The sequence below is a fragment of the Schistocerca nitens genome, chromosome 11, assembly GCF_023898315.1.
Source record: "Schistocerca nitens isolate TAMUIC-IGC-003100 chromosome 11, iqSchNite1.1, whole genome shotgun sequence".
NCBI lineage: Eukaryota > Metazoa > Arthropoda > Insecta > Orthoptera > Acrididae > Schistocerca > Schistocerca nitens.
This window is the reverse complement of record NC_064624.1, coordinates 157,363,255-157,381,465: the sequence shown is the minus strand read 5'-3', so window position 1 is coordinate 157,381,465 and position 18,211 is coordinate 157,363,255. Positions and strand designations below refer to the sequence as shown.

General features: G+C 46.0%; 1 protein-coding gene across 1 annotated transcript in view; it reads left to right on the top strand.

The window, feature by feature from the left end:
- Window positions 1–18,211, top strand: part of LOC126213103 (guanine nucleotide-binding protein subunit beta-2) — a 278,038-nt gene that overhangs the window by 176,718 nt on the left and 83,109 nt on the right. Inside the window, exon 5 of the mRNA XM_049940706.1 lies at window positions 17,705–17,870. Within this exon, the coding sequence (XP_049796663.1) occupies window positions 17,705–17,870 (166 nt within the window). The remainder of the gene's footprint in view (window positions 1–17,704; window positions 17,871–18,211) is intronic.

Sequence of the window (18,211 nt, the reverse complement as noted above, 5' to 3'; positions counted from 1 at the left end):
CTACTGTAGTAGGCATGGGCTTTGTGTCTATCTCGGCCACAATAATGCGTTCACTATGCTGTTTGTAGTAGCTAACCCGCACTCCTATTTTTTTATTCATTATTAAACCTACTCCTGCATTACCCCTATTTGATTTTGTATTTATAACCCTGTAATCACCTGACCAAAAGTCTTGTTCCTCCTGCCACCGAACTTCACTTATTCCCACTACATCTAACTTTAACCTATCCATTTCCCTTTTTAAATTTTCTAACCTTCCTGCCCGATTAAGGGATCTGACATTCCACGCTCCGATCCGTAGAATCCCACTTTTCTTTCTCCTGATACGGACGTCCTCTTGAGTAGTCCCCGCCCGGAGATCCGAATGGGGGACTATTTTACCTCCGGAATATTTTACCCAAGAGGACGCCATCATCATTTAATCATACAGTAAAGCTGCATGCCCTCGGGAAAAATTACGGCTGTAGTTTCCCCTTGCTTTCAGCCGTTCGCAGTACCAGCACAGCAAGGCCGTTTTGGTTAATGTTACAAGGCCAGATCAGTCAATCATCCAGACTGTTGCCCCTGCAACTACTGAAAAGGCTGCTGCCCCTCTTCAGGAACCACATGTTTGTCTGGCCTCTCAACAGATACCCCTCCGTTGTGGTTGCACCTACGGTACGGCCATCTGTATCGCTGAGGCACGCAAGCCTCCCCACCTACGGCAAGGTCCATGGTTCATGGGGGAAGATAAATCACTTACCTCACAGAAAATCTTTATAACACAAACTACAGCAATTACAGCAAGTAGCAACAACGGCCAGTTAGGTAAAAAGATTCTAGCTATTACAGGCTCTAACTATTAGGAGGCATATGGTTAGAAAAAAAAAAGATTCTAAAAATTATATAGTTGTCAATTATTACACTCCCCAAACATTATCAACCATACATCCATCCTCATATATTTCCTTACGTATTTTCTTATAAACACATCATTTCATCTCGCATTACAACGCATGCCCCACCAACACAGCGTTTCCACTAAGAATATCATGTCCATACACTTCCCTATCCATTCGCTACCTGCTGGTCCGTCCAATCACAGAATCTCTTGCCGAGGGTGGAGAGCGCTGTCAGCGATATTAATGCAATCTATAGCGCTGCCAACATACAAACTGGCTACTTACAAAAGGAGGAGGTAAGATGAACATCAACAAAAACAAAATAGGAATAATGGAATGCAGTCGAATTAAATCGGGTGATGCTGCGGGAATTAGATTAGAAAATGAGACACTTAAAGTAGTAAAGGAGTTTTGCTATTTAGGGAGTAAAATAACTGATGATGGTCGAAGTAGAGAGGATATAAAATGTAGACTGGCAATTGCAAGGAAAGCGTTTCTGAAGAAGAGAAATTTGTTAACATCGAGTATAGGTTTAAGTGTCAGGAAGTCATTTCTGAAAGTATTTGTATGGAGTGTAGCCATGTATGGAAGTGAAACGAGGACGATAAATAGTTTAAAGAAGAGAATAGAAGCTTTTGAAATGTGATGCTACAGAAGAATGCTGAAGATTAGATGGGTAGTTCACATAACTAACGAGGAGGTACTGACTACAATTGGAGAGAAGAGAAATTTGTGGCACCACTTGACTAGAAGAAGGGATCGGTTGGTAGGACATGTTCTGAGGCATCAACGGATCACCAATTTAGTATTGGAGGGCAGCGTGGAGGGTAAAAATCGTAGAGGGAGACCAAGAGATGAATACACTAAGCAGATTCAGAAGGATGTAGGTTGCAGTAGGTACTGGGAGATGAAGAAGCTTGCACAGGATAGAGTAGCATGGAGAGCTGCATCAAATCAGTCTCAGGACTGAAGACCACAACAGCAACAGTAGAATTAAATCATGTGACGCTGGGGGAGTTAGACTAGGAAATGATGAGTTTTGCTAATTGGGCAGCGAAATAACTGATGATGGCCGAAGTAAAGTGGATATAAAATCTAGACTGGCAATGGCAAGAAAAGCATGTCTGAAGAAGTGAAATTTATTAACATCAAATGTTGATTTAAGTGCTAGAAAGCCTTTTCTGAAAGTACTTGTCTGGAGTGTAGCCACGTATGGAAGTGAAACATTGGCGATAAACAGCTTAGATAAGAAGAGAATGGAAGATTTTGAAATGTGGCGCTACATACGAATGCTGTGGATGGGTAGATCACGTAACTAAAGAGGTGGTGTTGAATAGAACTGGGCAGACAAGAAATTTATGGCCAACTTGACTAAAAGAAGGAATCGGTTCGTAGGACATGTTCTGTGGCATCAAGGGATCACCAGTCTAGTACGGAAGGGAAGTGTGCGGGTATAAGTCGTAGTGGGAGACTAAGAGATGAATACATTAAGCAGATTCAGTAGGGTATGGGTTGCAGTAGTTATTTGGAGATGAAGAGGCTTGCACAGGATAGAGTAGCATGGAGAGCTGCATCAAATCAGTGTTCGGACTGAAGACCACAACAACAAGTAACATTGGTCCATCCATCTCATTGTCTGGGAAAGATGAGCCACCTCGTTTTTTGTCTGCAGGTTGTGAATTCAGTGGCCGTCTTAGGTCAGTTTCATGCCCACACATTTATCAAGTTTGCAGTAAAAAATCTGCATCAGTATTGGGCAAACTCCAAAAACTAAACTCCGCCTGAACAGGCCTTGGTAGGCCCAAAGGTACCGACCGGCCGCCGTGTCATCATCAGGTCATACGCGTCACTGGATGCAGGGGAGGGGCAGAGGGTCAGCACACCGCTCTCCCTGCCGTATGTCAGTTTACGAGACCGGAGCCGCTACTTCTCAAGCAAGTAGCTCCTCAGTTTGCCTCACAAGGGCTGAGTGCACCCCACTTGCCAACATGACTGGGCAGACCGGATGGTCACCCATCCAAGTGCTGGCCCAGAGCGTCAGCGCTTAACTTTGGTGATCTAACGGGAACCAGTGTTAGCACTGCGGCAAGGCCTTTGTGCCTAATATTGGGCAAACTAAGCCTCAATGCTATAATTATGTAACTACACTGTCAAGCTTTTCGCCTTACCAGAACAAAGAATGCGATTTTCTTTTTTCAGAAATAACACGAAGATGACAGCAACACTTCTCCACCGCTTTTTTTTCAAAAACGAGTTTCCTCACAAGCATCGGGAGCTGCTCTGTAGTGGCGCGTTTGTGAAATGTGGTCCAACAGTCCCAGACTTACCCTAATGTTTTGGGACAGCTTGCATGGGGCAGGACCTCAGTTGTAGACCATTTTTTTATTTGTTTGTTCTTCAGAGTAGCAACTCGAGTTAGCCACCAGTAACTGGTGTCAGGGGAAAAAAACAGGGAGCGAAAGGCTATTTACAATTTGTACAGAAACCAGATGGCAGTTATAAGAGTCGAGGGGCACGGAAGGGAAGCAGTGCTTGGGAAGGGAGTGAGACAGGGTTGTAGCCTTTCCCCAATGTTATTCAATCTGTATATTGAGCAAGCAGTAAAGGAAACAAAAGAAAAAATCGGAGTAGGTATTAAAATCCATGGAGAAGAAATAAAAACTTTAAGGTTCGCCGATGACATTGTAATTCTGTAAGAGACAGCAAAGGACTTGGAAGAGCAGTTGAACAGAATGGACAGTGTCTTGAAAGGAGGATATAAGATGAACATCAACAAAAGCAAAACGAGGATAATGGAATGAAATCGAGTTAACTCGGGCGATGTTGAGGGAATTAGATTAGGAAATGAGGCACTTAAAGTAGTAAAGGAGTTTTGCTATTTAGGGAGTAAAATAACTGATGATGGTCGAAGTAGAGAGGATATAAAATGTGGATTGGCAATGGCAACGAAAGCGTTTCGGAAGAAGAGAAATTTGTTAACATCAAGTATGGATTTAAGTGTCAGGAAGCCGTTTCTGAAAGTATTTGTATGGAGTGTAGCCATGTATGCAAGTGAAACGTGGACGATAAATAGTTTGGACAAGAAGAGAATAGAAGCTTTTGAAATGTGGTGCTACAGAAGAATGCTGAAGATTAGATGGGTAGATCACATAACTAATGCCGGCCGAAGTGGCCGTGCGGTTAAAGGCGCCTCAGTCTGGAACCGCGAGACCGCTACGGTCGCAGGTTCGAATCCTGCCTCGGGCATGGATGTTTGTGATGTCCTTAGGTTAGTTAGGTTTAACTAGTTCTAAGTTCTAGGGGACTAATGACCTCAGCAGTTGAGTCCCATAGTGCTCAGAGCCATTTGAACCATTTTGAACATAACTAATGAGTAGGAATTGAATAGGATTGGAGAGGAGTTTGTGGCACAAGTTGACTAGAAGAAGGGATCGGTTGGTAGGACATGTTCTTAGGCATCAACAGATCACCAATTTAGTACAGAATGGCAGCTTGGAGGGTAAAAATCGTAGAGAGAGACCAAGAGATTACACTAAGCAGATTCAGAAGGATGCAGGCTGCAGTAGGTACTGGGAGATGAAGAAGCTTGCACAGGATAGAGTAGCATGGAGAGCTGCATCAAACCAGTCTCAGGATTGAAGACCACAACAACAGCAACAAGAAGTCTATTTAAAAACTTCATAAATCACCATGACCAATAATAGTTCGACAAGTATTAATAATGGCGAGAGGCCTGACAATGACCTTATAAGTATCAATAATTGCTGATTGCCAGATTAACCCTTAACTCGCAAGGTGACATTTCTGTGATGTATACCATGAGGTGAGGTCTCTCGGACCCCTATGTTTAAACCGAGATTTAAGGCAAAATTAATTTGAAATTTAAATCTATGCTATATACCATTCATTTTTACAGTCTTATTTAAGTATTGTTTACATGCTTCTAGTTTATTTTATTGCATTAAACAAAGCCTGCATAAAAGCACAAAATTTTATGTGGTCCTTTTAAATAGTACACATAAATAGACTGTTAGAGTACTGAATTTTATATTCCGAAAAACTATATATAATCTCTGTAGCAAATAAATTTCCAAATAAAACTAAGTTTGCGTATAAAAATTCCACCCAATAGTTACAAAAAGAAAGTGTGTCAAATTGACATTCATTGCTGCGAGCTACATTTTTATTACCACTCAGAACACATTCGATTTCATCAGACACTTTAAGCATTTCATTGAAGAAACAGACAGATCCCCATCAATTCCGCACTGTCGCTTGCTACAAAAAGTGCTCGCTTTCGGTCTATCCGATGACGTATGCGGTTGGATAGAAAGTTTTCTAACAGACAGGGAGCAGTATGTCGTCCTGAACTGGATGACTTCAACAGAAAGAAGAGTAACTTCAGGTGTTCCCTAGGGCAGCGTAATAGGTCCTCTGCTTTTTACGATTTACATAGACGATCTGGTTGATGGTATTGACAGCGGCATTAGACTGTTTGCCGATGATGCTGTAGTCTGCAGGAAAGTAGTATCACACGGAAGTTGTGAACAAATCAATGAGGATTTGCAGAAAATAAATGCGTGCTGTAATGAGTGACAGTTATCTCTCAATATTAGTAAGTGTAACCTACTGCGTATAACAAGGCGAAAATCCCAATTAATGTATAAGTATACAATAAATGATCAGTCTTTGGAAGAGGTAACATCAGTCAAGTATCTGGGTGTGACTACTCGAAATGATGTCAAATGGAATCGTCAGATTACGCAAGTAACATACACTCCTGGAAATGGAAAAAAGAACACATTGACACCGGTGTGTCAGACCCATCATACTTGCTCCGGACACTGCGAGAGGGCTGTACAAGCAATGATCACACGCACGGCACAGCGGACACACCAGGAACCGCGGTGTTGGCCGTCGAATGGCGCTAGCTGCGCAGCATTTGTGCACCGCCGCCGTCAGTGTCAGCCAGTTTGCCGTGGCATACGGAGCTCCATCGCAGTCTTTAACACTGGTAGCATGCCGCGACAGCGTGGACGTGAACCGTATGTGCAGTTGACGGACTTTGAGCGAGGGCGTATAGTGGGCATGCGGGAGGCCGGGTGGACGTACCGCCGAATTGCTCAACACGTGGGGCGGGAGGTCTCCACAGTACATCGATGTTGTCGCCAGTGGTCGGCGGAAGGTGCACGTGCCCGTCGACCTGGGACCGGACCGCAGCGACGCACGGATGCACGCCAAGACCGTAGGATCCTACGCAGTGCCGTAGGGGACCGCACCGCCACTTCCCAGCAAATTAGGGACACTATTGCTCCTGGGGTATCGGCGAGGACCATTCACAACCGTCTCCATGGAGCTGGGCTACGGTCCCGCACACCGTTAGGCCGTCTTCCGCTCACGCCCCAACATCGTGCAGCCCGCCTCCAGTGGTGTCGCGACAGGCGTGAATGGAAGGACGAATGGAGACGTGTCGTCTTCAGCGATGAGAGTCGCTTCTGCCTTGGTGCCAATGATGGTCGTATGCGTGTTTGGCGCCGTGCAGGTGAGCGCCACAATCAGGACTGCATACGACCGAGGCACACAGGGCCAACACCCGGCATCATGGTGTGGGGAGCGATCTCCTACACTGGCCGTACACCACTGGTGATCGTCGAGGGGACACTGAATAGTGCACGGTACATCCAAACCGTCATCGAACCCATCGTTCTACCATTCCTAGACCGGCAAGGGAACTTGCTGTTCCAACAGGACAATGCACGTCCGCATGTATCCCGTGCCACCCAACGTGCTCTAGAAGGTGTAAGTCAACTACCCTGGCCAGCAAGATCTCCGGATCTGTCCCCCATTGAGCATGTTTGGGACTGGATGAAGCGTCGTCTCACGCGGTCTGCACGTCCAGCACGAACGCTGGTCCAACTGAGGCGCCAGGTGGAAATGGCATGGCAAGCCGTTCCACAGGACTACATCCAGCATCTCTACGATCGTCTCCATGGGAGAATAGCAGCCTGCATTGCTGCGAAAGGTGGATATACACTGTACTAGTGCCGACATTGTGCATGCTCTGTTGCCTGTGTCTATGTGCCTGTGGTTCTGTCAGTGTGATCATGTGATGTATCTGACCCCAGGAATGTGTCAATAAAGTTTCCGCTTCCTGGGACAATGAATTCACGGTGTTCTTATTTCAATTTCCAGGAGTGTATATTATTACCACCAACTTTCAAATCGCGCAGTGATCACCATTCCAAGATAAGGGAAATTAGAGCTGGTATTGAGGTGTTCAGACAGTCGTTTTTCCCTCGCGCGATCCGCGATTGGAACAGATGGGGGGGAGGGGGGGGGGAAATATGACTTTGTCGCGAATTGTGCCCTCCGCCACACACCGCTTTGTGGCTAGCGGAGTATATATGTAGATGTAGATCACAACTTTCCTGAAGTTCTTCCTCCGAATGGTACTCTTGTTCGATAGCAGAAATGTGATCACTGGCTAATGTAAAATCGTCTTTTTTTCGTTTATTTTTTGATCTATATCACTGACACCTTCCTCCACAGACCAACTAACAATTTCGTCAACCTCGGAAAAGTTAAAAATGACACATTCGTGCCAGTACATTTTCAGCTATACGGTTACGTAGTTCACGAGAGGCGCGGTCTATGACACTCCGAAACCTAACAATAATATGTATCAACAATAAAAACAGGATGCGGTAACGCAACCGACAGCAAAACATTGTAGCCTTTGCAATTTAAGGAGGGTAGTAGGAGTATGGAAGCATTCCACCGCAACTGGCCTCGGAGAGCGAATTCGAAAATTTTCGCTCGGTCTCAGAGACCACACGTCGTAAGTTAAGGGTTAACAAATGATTTCAACTTCAAAGTTGCATTCACATTTAATAAGCACAGCATATTTCTGAATTAGATGTGGAGAATTATTATTATTATTATTACACTACTGGCCATTAAAATTGCTACACCAAGAAGAAATGCAGATGATCAACGGGTATTCATTGGACAAATATATTATACCAGAACTGACATGTGATTACATTTTCACGCAATTTCGGTGCATAGACCCTGAGAAATCAGTACCTAGAACAACCACCTCTGGCCGTAATAACGGCCTTGATACGCCTGGGCATTGAGTCATACAGAGCTTGGATGGCGTGTACAGGTACAGCTGCCCATGCAGCTTCAACACGATGCCACAGTTCATCAAGAATAGTGACTGGCGTATTGTGACGAGCCAGTTGCTCGGCCACCGTTGACCAGACGTTTTCAGTTGGTGAGAGATCTGGAGAATGTGCTGGCCAGGGCAGCAGTCGGACATTTCCTGTATCCAGAAAGGCCCGTAAAGGACCCGCAACATGCGGTCGTGCATTATCCTGCTGAAATGTAGGGTTTCGCAGGGATCGAATGAAGGGCAGAGCCACGGGTCGTAACACATCTGAAATGTAACGTCCACTGTTCAAAGTGCCGTCAATGCGAACAAGAGGTGACCGAGACGTGTAACCAATGGCACCCCATACCATCACACCGGGTGATATGCCAGTATGGCGATGACGAATACACGCTTCGAATGTGCGTTCACCGCGATGTCACCAAACACGGATGCGACCATCGTAATGCTGTAAACATAACTTGGATTCATCCGAATAAATGACGTTTTGCCATTCGTGCACCCAGGTTCGTCGTTGAGTACACCATCACAGGCGCTCCTGTCTGTGATGCAGCGTGAAGGGTAACCGCAGCCAAGGTCTGCGAGCTGATAGTCCGTGCTGCTGCAAACGTCGTCGAACTATTCGTGCAGATGGTTGTTGTCTTGCAAGATGCTTGTCATCTCGACTGCTAGTGATACTAGGCCGTTGGGATCCAGGATTCCGTATTACCCTCCTGAACCCACCGATTCCATATTCTGCTAACAGTCATTGGATCTCGACCAACGCGAGCAGCAATGTCGCAATACGATAAACCGCAATCGCGATAGGCTACAATCCGACCTTTATCAAAGTTGGAAACGTGATGGTACGCATTTCTCCTCTTTAGACGAGGCATCACAACAACGTTTCACCAGGCAACGCCGGTGAACTGCTGTTTGTGTATGAGAAATCGGTTGGAAACTTTCCTCATGTCAGCACGTTGTAGGTGTCGCCACCGGCGCCAACCTTGTGTGAATGCTCTGAAAAGCTAATCATTTGCGTATCACAGCATCTTCTTCCTGTCGGTTAAATTTCGCGTCTGTAGCACGTCATCTTCGTGGTGTAGCAATTTTAATGGCCAGTAGTGTATATTCTTAACTGACAAGCAAAACATGGGATAATCGCAATCTCGTACTAACAATCACGAGTGTAACCCTGCAATTGCGCTTTACGCTATGCTTGCGAATTTCGCCTTGAATTCCATCTTCAAGCGTGGCTAAGCCACGTAAATCTTTCCTGGCCATATAAATGAAATCAGGCCTTGTGCGTGGCAAGATCTGCCATCACCGACGTGAGGGCAGCACGACGCGTCTTCTGTCTCCGAGCTATCGACCAACGCTCTCACAGACAGACCTCGTCTCACAACAATGCTGTGAATCCTGATAACATGTTTCATCCTCACATTGTTACTATCGACACGCGAGTGCTTGTTTATTTCCACAGAGAATCGCAAAATGTCACAGCACAAAGAATAGCCCTCAGTTGGCTATATTGTAGTATTTAACCTACACTCACGCTCATAAATTAAGGATAATGCTGATAGATGGTGAAAAAACGCTCTGGTGGGCAGTTCGCGGGTTTAAATCACCTCGGGAAATGACCGTGCTGTGCATTTGACCTGCGGCCGTCGCACGGTGGCGCTGGCAGCAGTCCACATACGCAGAGGTGTGTTGGTGCATGTCAGAGTACGGTGCAGCGAGTAAGTGTGCAGACTTTTTCATACGTGCTAATGGTGACTGTCTCTTGAAAATGACTCAAAGAACACATATTGATGACGTTATGAGTGTTAGAATACTAGGGCGACTGGAGGCTGGTCAAACACAGCAGGTCGTAGCTCGGGCCCTCCGTTTGCCACAAAAATGGTTCAAATGGCTCTGAGCAGTATGGGAGTTAACATCTATGGTCATCAGTGCCATAGAACTACTTAAACCCAACTAACCTAAGGACAGCACACAACACCCAGTCATCACGAGGCAGAGAAAATCCCTGACCCCGCCGGGAATCGAACCCCGGAACCCGGGCTTGGGAAGCGAGAACGCTACCGCACGACCACGAGCTGCCGTTTTTGCCGTGTGATCTCAAGATTATGGCAACGATTCCAGCAGACAGGAAACGAGTCCACGTGCTACAGTACGGGACGTCCACAGTGTACAACACCACAAGAAGACCGATCTCTCACCATCAGTGCCCGCAGACGGCCACGGAGTACTGCAGGTAGCCTCGCTCCGGACCTTACCGCAGCCACTGGAACAGTTGTCTCCAGACACACTGTCCACAGACGACGGAACAGATACGATTTATTCGCCCGGAGACCTGCAAGGTGCATTCCACTGACCCCTGGTCACAGGATAGCCTGGTATCAAGAACACAGTACATGGTCATTGGAACCGTGGTCCCAGGTCATGTTCACGGACGAGTCTAGGTATAGTCTGAACAGTGATTCTCGCCGGGTTTTCATCTGGCGTGAACCAGGAACCAGATACCGACCCGTTAATGTCGTTGAAAGGGACCTGTATGGAGGACATGTTTTGATGGTGTGTCGTGGGATTATGATTGTGGCACGTACACTCCTGCATGTCTTTGACAGAGCAGCTGTAACAGGTCAGGTGTACTGGGACGTCGTTTTGCACGGTATGTCCGCCTTTTCAGGGGTGCAGTGGGTCCCACCTTCCTCCTGATGGAGGCCCCACCGAGCTGCCATCGTGGAGGAGTACCTTGAAACAGAAGATATCAGTGGCCATCCTGTTCTCCAGACCTAACCCCATGGAGCACGTCTGGGATGCTCTTGGTCGACGTATCGCTGTACGTCTTCAAACACCTACGACACTTCAGGAGCTCCGACAGGCGCTGGTGTAAGAATGGGAGGCTATACCCCAGCAGCTGCTCGACCACCTGATCCAGAGTATGCCAACCCGTTGTGCGGCCTGTGTACGTGTGCATGGTAATCATATCCCATACTGATGTCGGGGTACATGCGCAAGAAACAGTGGCGTTTTGTAGCACATGTGTTTCGGGGCGGTTTTCTCGACTTATCACCAATATCGTGGACTTACAGACATGTGTCGTGTATGTTCCCTATGTGCCTATGCTATTAGCGCCAGTTTTGTGTAGTGCCACGTTGTGTGGCACCACATCCTGCAGTTATCCTTAACTTATGAGCATGAGTGTACGTAAGGGAGAGTTCTGACACATCCACTATAGTCTTCTCGAGAAATTTTGGATCAATCGGTATATACACAGAGAAAACCAGATGACTGAGCTCCAACAAGATGACTGAATCCAATACTCACATTAAGCACTTTCCAAACAGAATAACAGGCTGGAATATGACAGCTGACTGTATGTAGTCAAAAAGAGCCAAATGCGATGAACATGATGTAGAATGTATGAGCGACGATCAAGTGTGAAAGATGGTACAAGCTGGTAGCTTTATTCCTGTAGGAGGCAGTCTATAGTCGGTAAATGCAGTCTCTACTTTGGTAGACAGAACTGTTTCCTAAATGCCAGCCCGCATCTCGTGGTCGTGCGGTAGCGTTCTCGCTTCCCACGCCCGGGTTCCCGGGTTCGATTCCCGGCGGGGTCAGGGATTTTCTCTGCCTCGTGATGGCTGGGTGTTGTGTGCTGTCCTTAGGTTAGTTAGGTTTAAGTAGTTCTAAGTTCTAGGGGACTTATGACCACAGCAGTTGAGTCCCATAGTGCTCAGAGCCATTTGAACCATTTTGAACCTAAATGCCACTCCTTGAATTTAGAATGTATTCGATAACATTTGGCGTCTAATGCTCAAGGGCATCTCCTGTGCTTCGCACTGCCGCCCCAGGCTACTCTAAATTCCACCCTGGGTCAACGGAAGCGTCCGATACTACCTGTCTGCTTTGACCCATGACATAAGGGTCTTGTGGTGTGTGACGTCATTACGACGTGGAGTTCATGAGTTGGTTGTGTTTGTAGACGTCGTTTTGTTGTGTTTTTTGTGTATTGAATGTGTTTTAATTTACGTAGGAATGTTTGACTTCTGCATTTTTGAGGTGTTGTGGTTTTGGTTTTGTTCTTCGTAGTTGTAAGTGGTGGTTTTTTCGTTTCAATAGATATTGTTGAAGTATATAGGTCAAGGGAAATGGCAGATTGCAATTTTCGTGCCGGCCGGTGTGGCCGAGCGGTTCTAGGCGCTTCTGTCTGGAATCGCGCGACCTCTACGGTCGCAGGTTCGAATCCTGCCTCGGGCGTGGATGTGTGTGGTGTCCTTAGCTTGGTTAGGTTTAAGTAGTTCTAAGCTATAGGTGACTGATGACCTCACATGTTGAGTCCCGTAGTGCTCAGAGCCATTTGAATCATTTTTGAACCAATTTTCGTAGTCTTATATGTAGGTATTCGTGTTTTGGTATCGTCAGCTGTGGTCAAAGGAAATGTCTGATTCCAATTTTCGTAGTTTTTGCTGTAGGTGTCGGTGTTTTGGTATCGTCAGCTGCGGTTGACCTATATAGATCAAGGGAAGTGTCTGATTCCTGAAGATTTTGTAATTTTTTTTTTTTTTTTTGTTCGTCATTTTTGTGTTTTGGGATCGTGGTGTGTCAGTTTTTACTGTTATATTTAGCTTGTGCCCTCCCTAAAACCCCAATTTTCCGCGGTTGTCCCGTCTGTTTGATTGTATTTTTGGATAGAGATGTTATTGTCTTATTTGTACGTATTTTCGTGTTTGTTGCCGTGTGTATGTAGTGACATCATAGGCGCCATAGTTGAGAAGCTAACAATAGCCATTACCGCCATACTGATGACGTCATGGGTCAAAGCAGACGGGCGGAATCGGACACTTCGGTAATCCCATCCCTCTTACATGTGAACAGAATTGCTGAGGCTCTCCGTGGCCTGAAATAGCACCTCAGCATCGAGACCAGTAAAGCACCTGGATTTCATGTTGGATTCCCGATTTACGTTTGATACTGAGGTGGTGTCCACAGCTCGTGGTCTAGCGGTAGCGTTCTCGCTTCCTGCGCATTGGGTCCCGGGTTCGATTCCCGGTGGGGTCGGGGATTTTCCATGCCTGGGTGTTGTGTCGTCTTCATCATCATCAATCATCCCCATTACAGTCGGAGGAAGGGAATGGCACACCACCTCCGCTAGGACCTTGACTAGTCGGCGGGAAGTGTCTCCCGCATTGTCCCCTGCGCTCCTCGGAGTATGGAACCTCATCATATCATCGCTGAGGTGCGTGGCGCGGCACGTTACTTTTTACGGCCCTGCCAGCTAAAAGCTGTAGAAGAAAATACTAGACCACCACTGTCTATTGCAGGTCGCAACATACAGGGTGTTTCAAAAATGACCGGTATATTTGAAACGGCAATAAAAACTAAACGAGCAGCGATAGAATTACACTGTTTGTTGCAATATGCTTGGGACAACAGTACATTTTCAGGCGGACAAACTTTCGAAATTACAGTAGTTACAATTTTCAACAACAGATGGCACTGCAAGTGATGTGAAAGATATAGAAGACAACACAGTCTGTGGGTGCGCCATTCTGTACGTCGTCTTTCTGCTGTAAACGTGTGCTGTTCACAACGTGCAAGTGTGCTGTAGACAACATGGTTTATTCCTTAGAACAGAGGATTTTTCTGGTGTTGGAATTCCACCGCCTAGAACACAGTGTTGTTGCAACAAGACGAAGTTTTCAACGGAGGTTTAATGTAACCAAAGGACCGAAAAGCGATACAATAAAGGATCTGTTTGCAAAATTTCAACGGACTGGGAACGTGACGGATGAACGTGCTGGAAAGGTAGGGCGACCGCGTACGGCAACCACAGAGGGCAACGCGTAGCTAGTGCAGCAGGTGATCCGACAGCGGCCTCGGGTTTCCGTTCGCCGTGTTGCAGCTGCGGTCCAAATGACGCCAACGTCCACGTATCGTCTCGTGCGCCAGAGTTTACACCTCTATCCGTACAAAATTCAAACGCGGCAACCCCTCAGCGCCGCTACCATTGCTGCACGAGAGACATTCGCTAACGATATAGTGCACGGGACTGATGACGGTGATATGCATGTGGGCAGCATTTGGTTTACTGACGAAGCTTATTTTTACCTGGACGGCTTCGTCAATAAACAGAACTGGCGCATATGGGGAACCGAAAAGCCCCATGTTGCAGTCCCATCGTCCCTGCATCCTCAAAAAGTACTGGTCTGGGCCGCCATTTCTTCCAAAGGAATCATTGGCCCATTTTTCAGATCCGAAACGATTACTGCATCACGCTATCTGGACATTCTTCGTGAATTTGTGGCGGTACAAACTGCTTTAGACGACACTGTGAACACCTCGTGGTTTATGCAAGATGGTGCCCGGCCACATCGCACGGCCGACGTCTTTAATTTCCTGAATGAATATTTCGATGATCGTGTGATTGCTTTGGGCTATCCGAAACATACAGGAGGCGGCGTGGATTGGCCTCCCTATTCGCCAGACATGAACCCCTGTGACTTCTTTCTGTGAGGACACTTGAAAGACCAGGTGTACCGCCAGAATCCAGAAACAATTGAACAGCTGAAGCAGTACATCTCATCTGCATGTGAAGCCATTCCGCCAGACACGTTCTCAAAGGTTTCGGGTAATTTCATTCAGAGACTACGCCATATTATTGCTACGCATGGTGGATATGTGGAAAATATCGTACTATAGAGTTTCCCAGACCGCAGCGCCATCTGTTGTTGAAAATTGTAACTACTGTAATTTCGAAAGTTTGTCTGCCTGAAAATGTACTGTTGTCCCAAGCATATTGCAACAAACGGTGTATTTCTATCGCTGCTCGTTTAGTTTTTATTGCCGTTTCAAATATACCGGTCATTTTTTAAACACCCTGTACATCCAGTGAACGGGATGTGGCTAGCTACTGAAATAAAAGTTTTAAGTTGGCAATGTAAATTTTCAGGTGTGTTTTTACGATAAAGATCACAGTTAATACTGCCAAGTCCGTACTAAGTGGCAACACAATGTAAAGTTCACACGCACACCACAATAACGCACGTAACCAGTTTATGGTATTTACACCCGTTACCGAAGTTAATAGAGGTCACTGGATCGCTTAGTTATGAATATGCTCGCTCAAATGTTGTGCACGCTGCTCTACACGTAATACCTGTTCCAGTCTTAGATCGCACAACACGCCACACGGTTTTAACTAACAGTCAAAAGCAATAATTTTGATATTCCGTCCGAAATTCCACACGGCTTCCGCTATACCGTTCACTTAAATACACTTTGTACTACTTCGTAAACTCGTAATTAGCATTTTTCCGCGATTTTATAGTACTTTCGTCGGAGCTGATTTCTATGAGATATTACCAGTTCCAACCCTCAGCCCCGACTGGCTTAGATCACACCAAAGGCTTTGTTCCCAGCATAGATTGGCGCGAGCCTGCATTTTTCTGATTGGCTGATATCACAAACAGCAAATCAGGTTGCAGTATTATCCCGCGCTAACCCGCGCTTTACTTCAATGACCAATCATAGTAAAACATTTCTTTCTACGGCAATTGCTAAATAAATAAATTTAGAAAAGTATCAAATATAAAATTACTCCTTCCGAAATTACCGTTTAATTTGTGTTCTACTCACGATTTATTAGTACCATAAACTAACTGCACATTTAAGTATAGTAAATCCTTTGTATAGTTTAACTGGTACTTCGTGAATAAACAAAACAATTTTCATTTACTTCTGTTCTTCTGCACTCATACAACACTCACACTGCTAATTACTACACATATAAAACAATTATAATTATGCAAATACATTAAATATTAATGAACCATAACTTTAAAACATTGTTTTGACTAAGGCTGCAAGCACTGTTCGTCAACTGCTGCCCTCTGCCGCCTACTAGTACAACTACGTGCAGCTCTGTAACTCAGGTCCGTGTCAGCTGGTGACATCTGTCGCCTACTAGTACAACTACGTGCAGCTCTGTAACTCAGGTCCATGTCAGCTGGTGACATCTGCCGCCTACTAGTACAACTACGTGCAGCTCTGTAACTCAGGTCCATGTCAGCTGCTGCCCTCTGCCGCCTACTAGTACAACTACGTGCAGCTCTGTAACTCAGGTCCATGTCAGCTGGTGACATCTGCCGCCTACTAGTACAACTACGTGCAGCTCTGTAACTCAGCTCCATGGAGGTAAGAATAAGGGGAGATGGCGCTACGTATCCGAGCCGTACTACGTTTTGAAGCCATGGGGGCGTGGCTCGCTGCCATGACACACTGACCAAAACATTGCCAGTGTGCTATAGCGCTGCGTGTATTACAGTCGCTAATTGCACCATATACGCATGTAACGTCATCAGATTGGTTGTTTCAAAGTTTTTGTTTAAAATAAAATCTCGTAAAGGCGAAATTCCGCGTTTCTTCTGATTAAAAATAGTTTTTAATGTAATATTACGAACAGCTAGTCTTCAATGTAAACGATACAATTTTGTTAGTTCAGTAATAAACGTGTATCACAAACTAAGTAATAGAAACTGAAAACCCTCCCTCCAAAGCCCCATAAATACATCTTGTTTGTAATACGTAATGGAAGATTTCAGTTACGTTACACTACTGGGAAACACTGTTCATTACTACCAATATTTACTGAAATACGGTGCATAGAATGGCAAATGTACACAGTGTCCTGTTTAGGCATATACTTTACGCCAGTTAATGTAGTGTTAGCTTTCAATTTGGTACATGATGAAGACAAAGTGAGTTACTCGACACTTCGATTATCGACGATACGTACGTATTATACTGAAACGTGAACTTGAAAACTAAGAATTTAATTCTTTGAATTAACATATCTTTTGCAAATGTTTTGGGTGTGCAGGGAAAACTGATGCTACAGCATTTTCTCGGAGCCTTACTGTTGAAAGGGAAGTTCAGTCTATGTCCTCTTCTCGGAAATGCTGAGAACATATAGCGCTCCATTTAGACGCACGCCAATTCTTCCTCCTCACGGCATTGTCCCACAGAGCTTTCCGACTTTCATTTTTAGGAAATCTAAAATCGTACAGGAGAAAAACACGCTATAGTACAAGTACCGATGTAGCACACGTTCGTTCACAATGAAGTCGTAAAATCACAGTTAACGAGACAACTTACACATGAAATGTTATTCCCTTCGATTTCGCATCACAATCAGAACGATTCGTGCATCCGAACACCACACAAGTCACCATAATAGCGCAAAATCCTTCCAAAAGCGAGCGACAAGCCTATGCACACAAGCTTACAGCAGCAATGTTTTGGTCGGATTGAGATGGCTACCCTCGGCTTCACAGCTGTGACGTCACGGCGTCTCCCTCTATTCTTACCTCCATGCTCAGGTCCATGTCAGGTGGAGACATCTGTCGGTGGCTCATGCCTATAACGATATCGTCCTAACAAGTGACAGGAGCGCTGCGAAGGCGCTACGCCTCAGGTGGTATTCCAGAATATGGAGAGCCTCGGCAAATCTATTCGTGTGTAAGCGGGAATTCTGAGTAGACCGGATTGGCTTTGAGAATTTGGGTTGAGGAGGGACGCTTGCCAGGGTAATCCCTGCAAAGACCGTCGGTGGGCGTCCACCGCACGGTCGTACACTCACGACCCCGCTCCGTTCTCCTGCCCGCAGCGTGCGGCGGCATGGACAACATGTGCACGGTGTACGACCTCAACAACCGGGACTCCACGGGCGCCGCCAAGATCGTGCGCGAGCTGGCGGGCTACGAGGGCTTCCTGTCCTCCTGCCGCTTCATCGACGACCAGACGCTCATCACCGGCTCCGGCGACATGAAGATGTGAGTACTGCCAGGCGCTCCGGCCCATCTACCTGCCAGCGTACACCCGTTACAAGCTGTTGCCACCTGAAGACCTTAGCATTAGACTGATGCACAACTTCCTAGCTTTCTTCCATAAGTTTAATAAACACAGTAGATACATGTAACAGAGCCTTTATGCACAGGGTGGTCTCATCCGTGTTTGGAGACATCGCGGACATTGGAAGCATGTATTCGTCATTGCCATACTGGTGTATCACCCTGCGTGATGGTATGGGATGCCATCGGTTACACGCCTCGGTCACCTCTTGTTCACATTGACGGCACTTTGAAAAGTGGACGTTACATTTCAGATGTGTTAC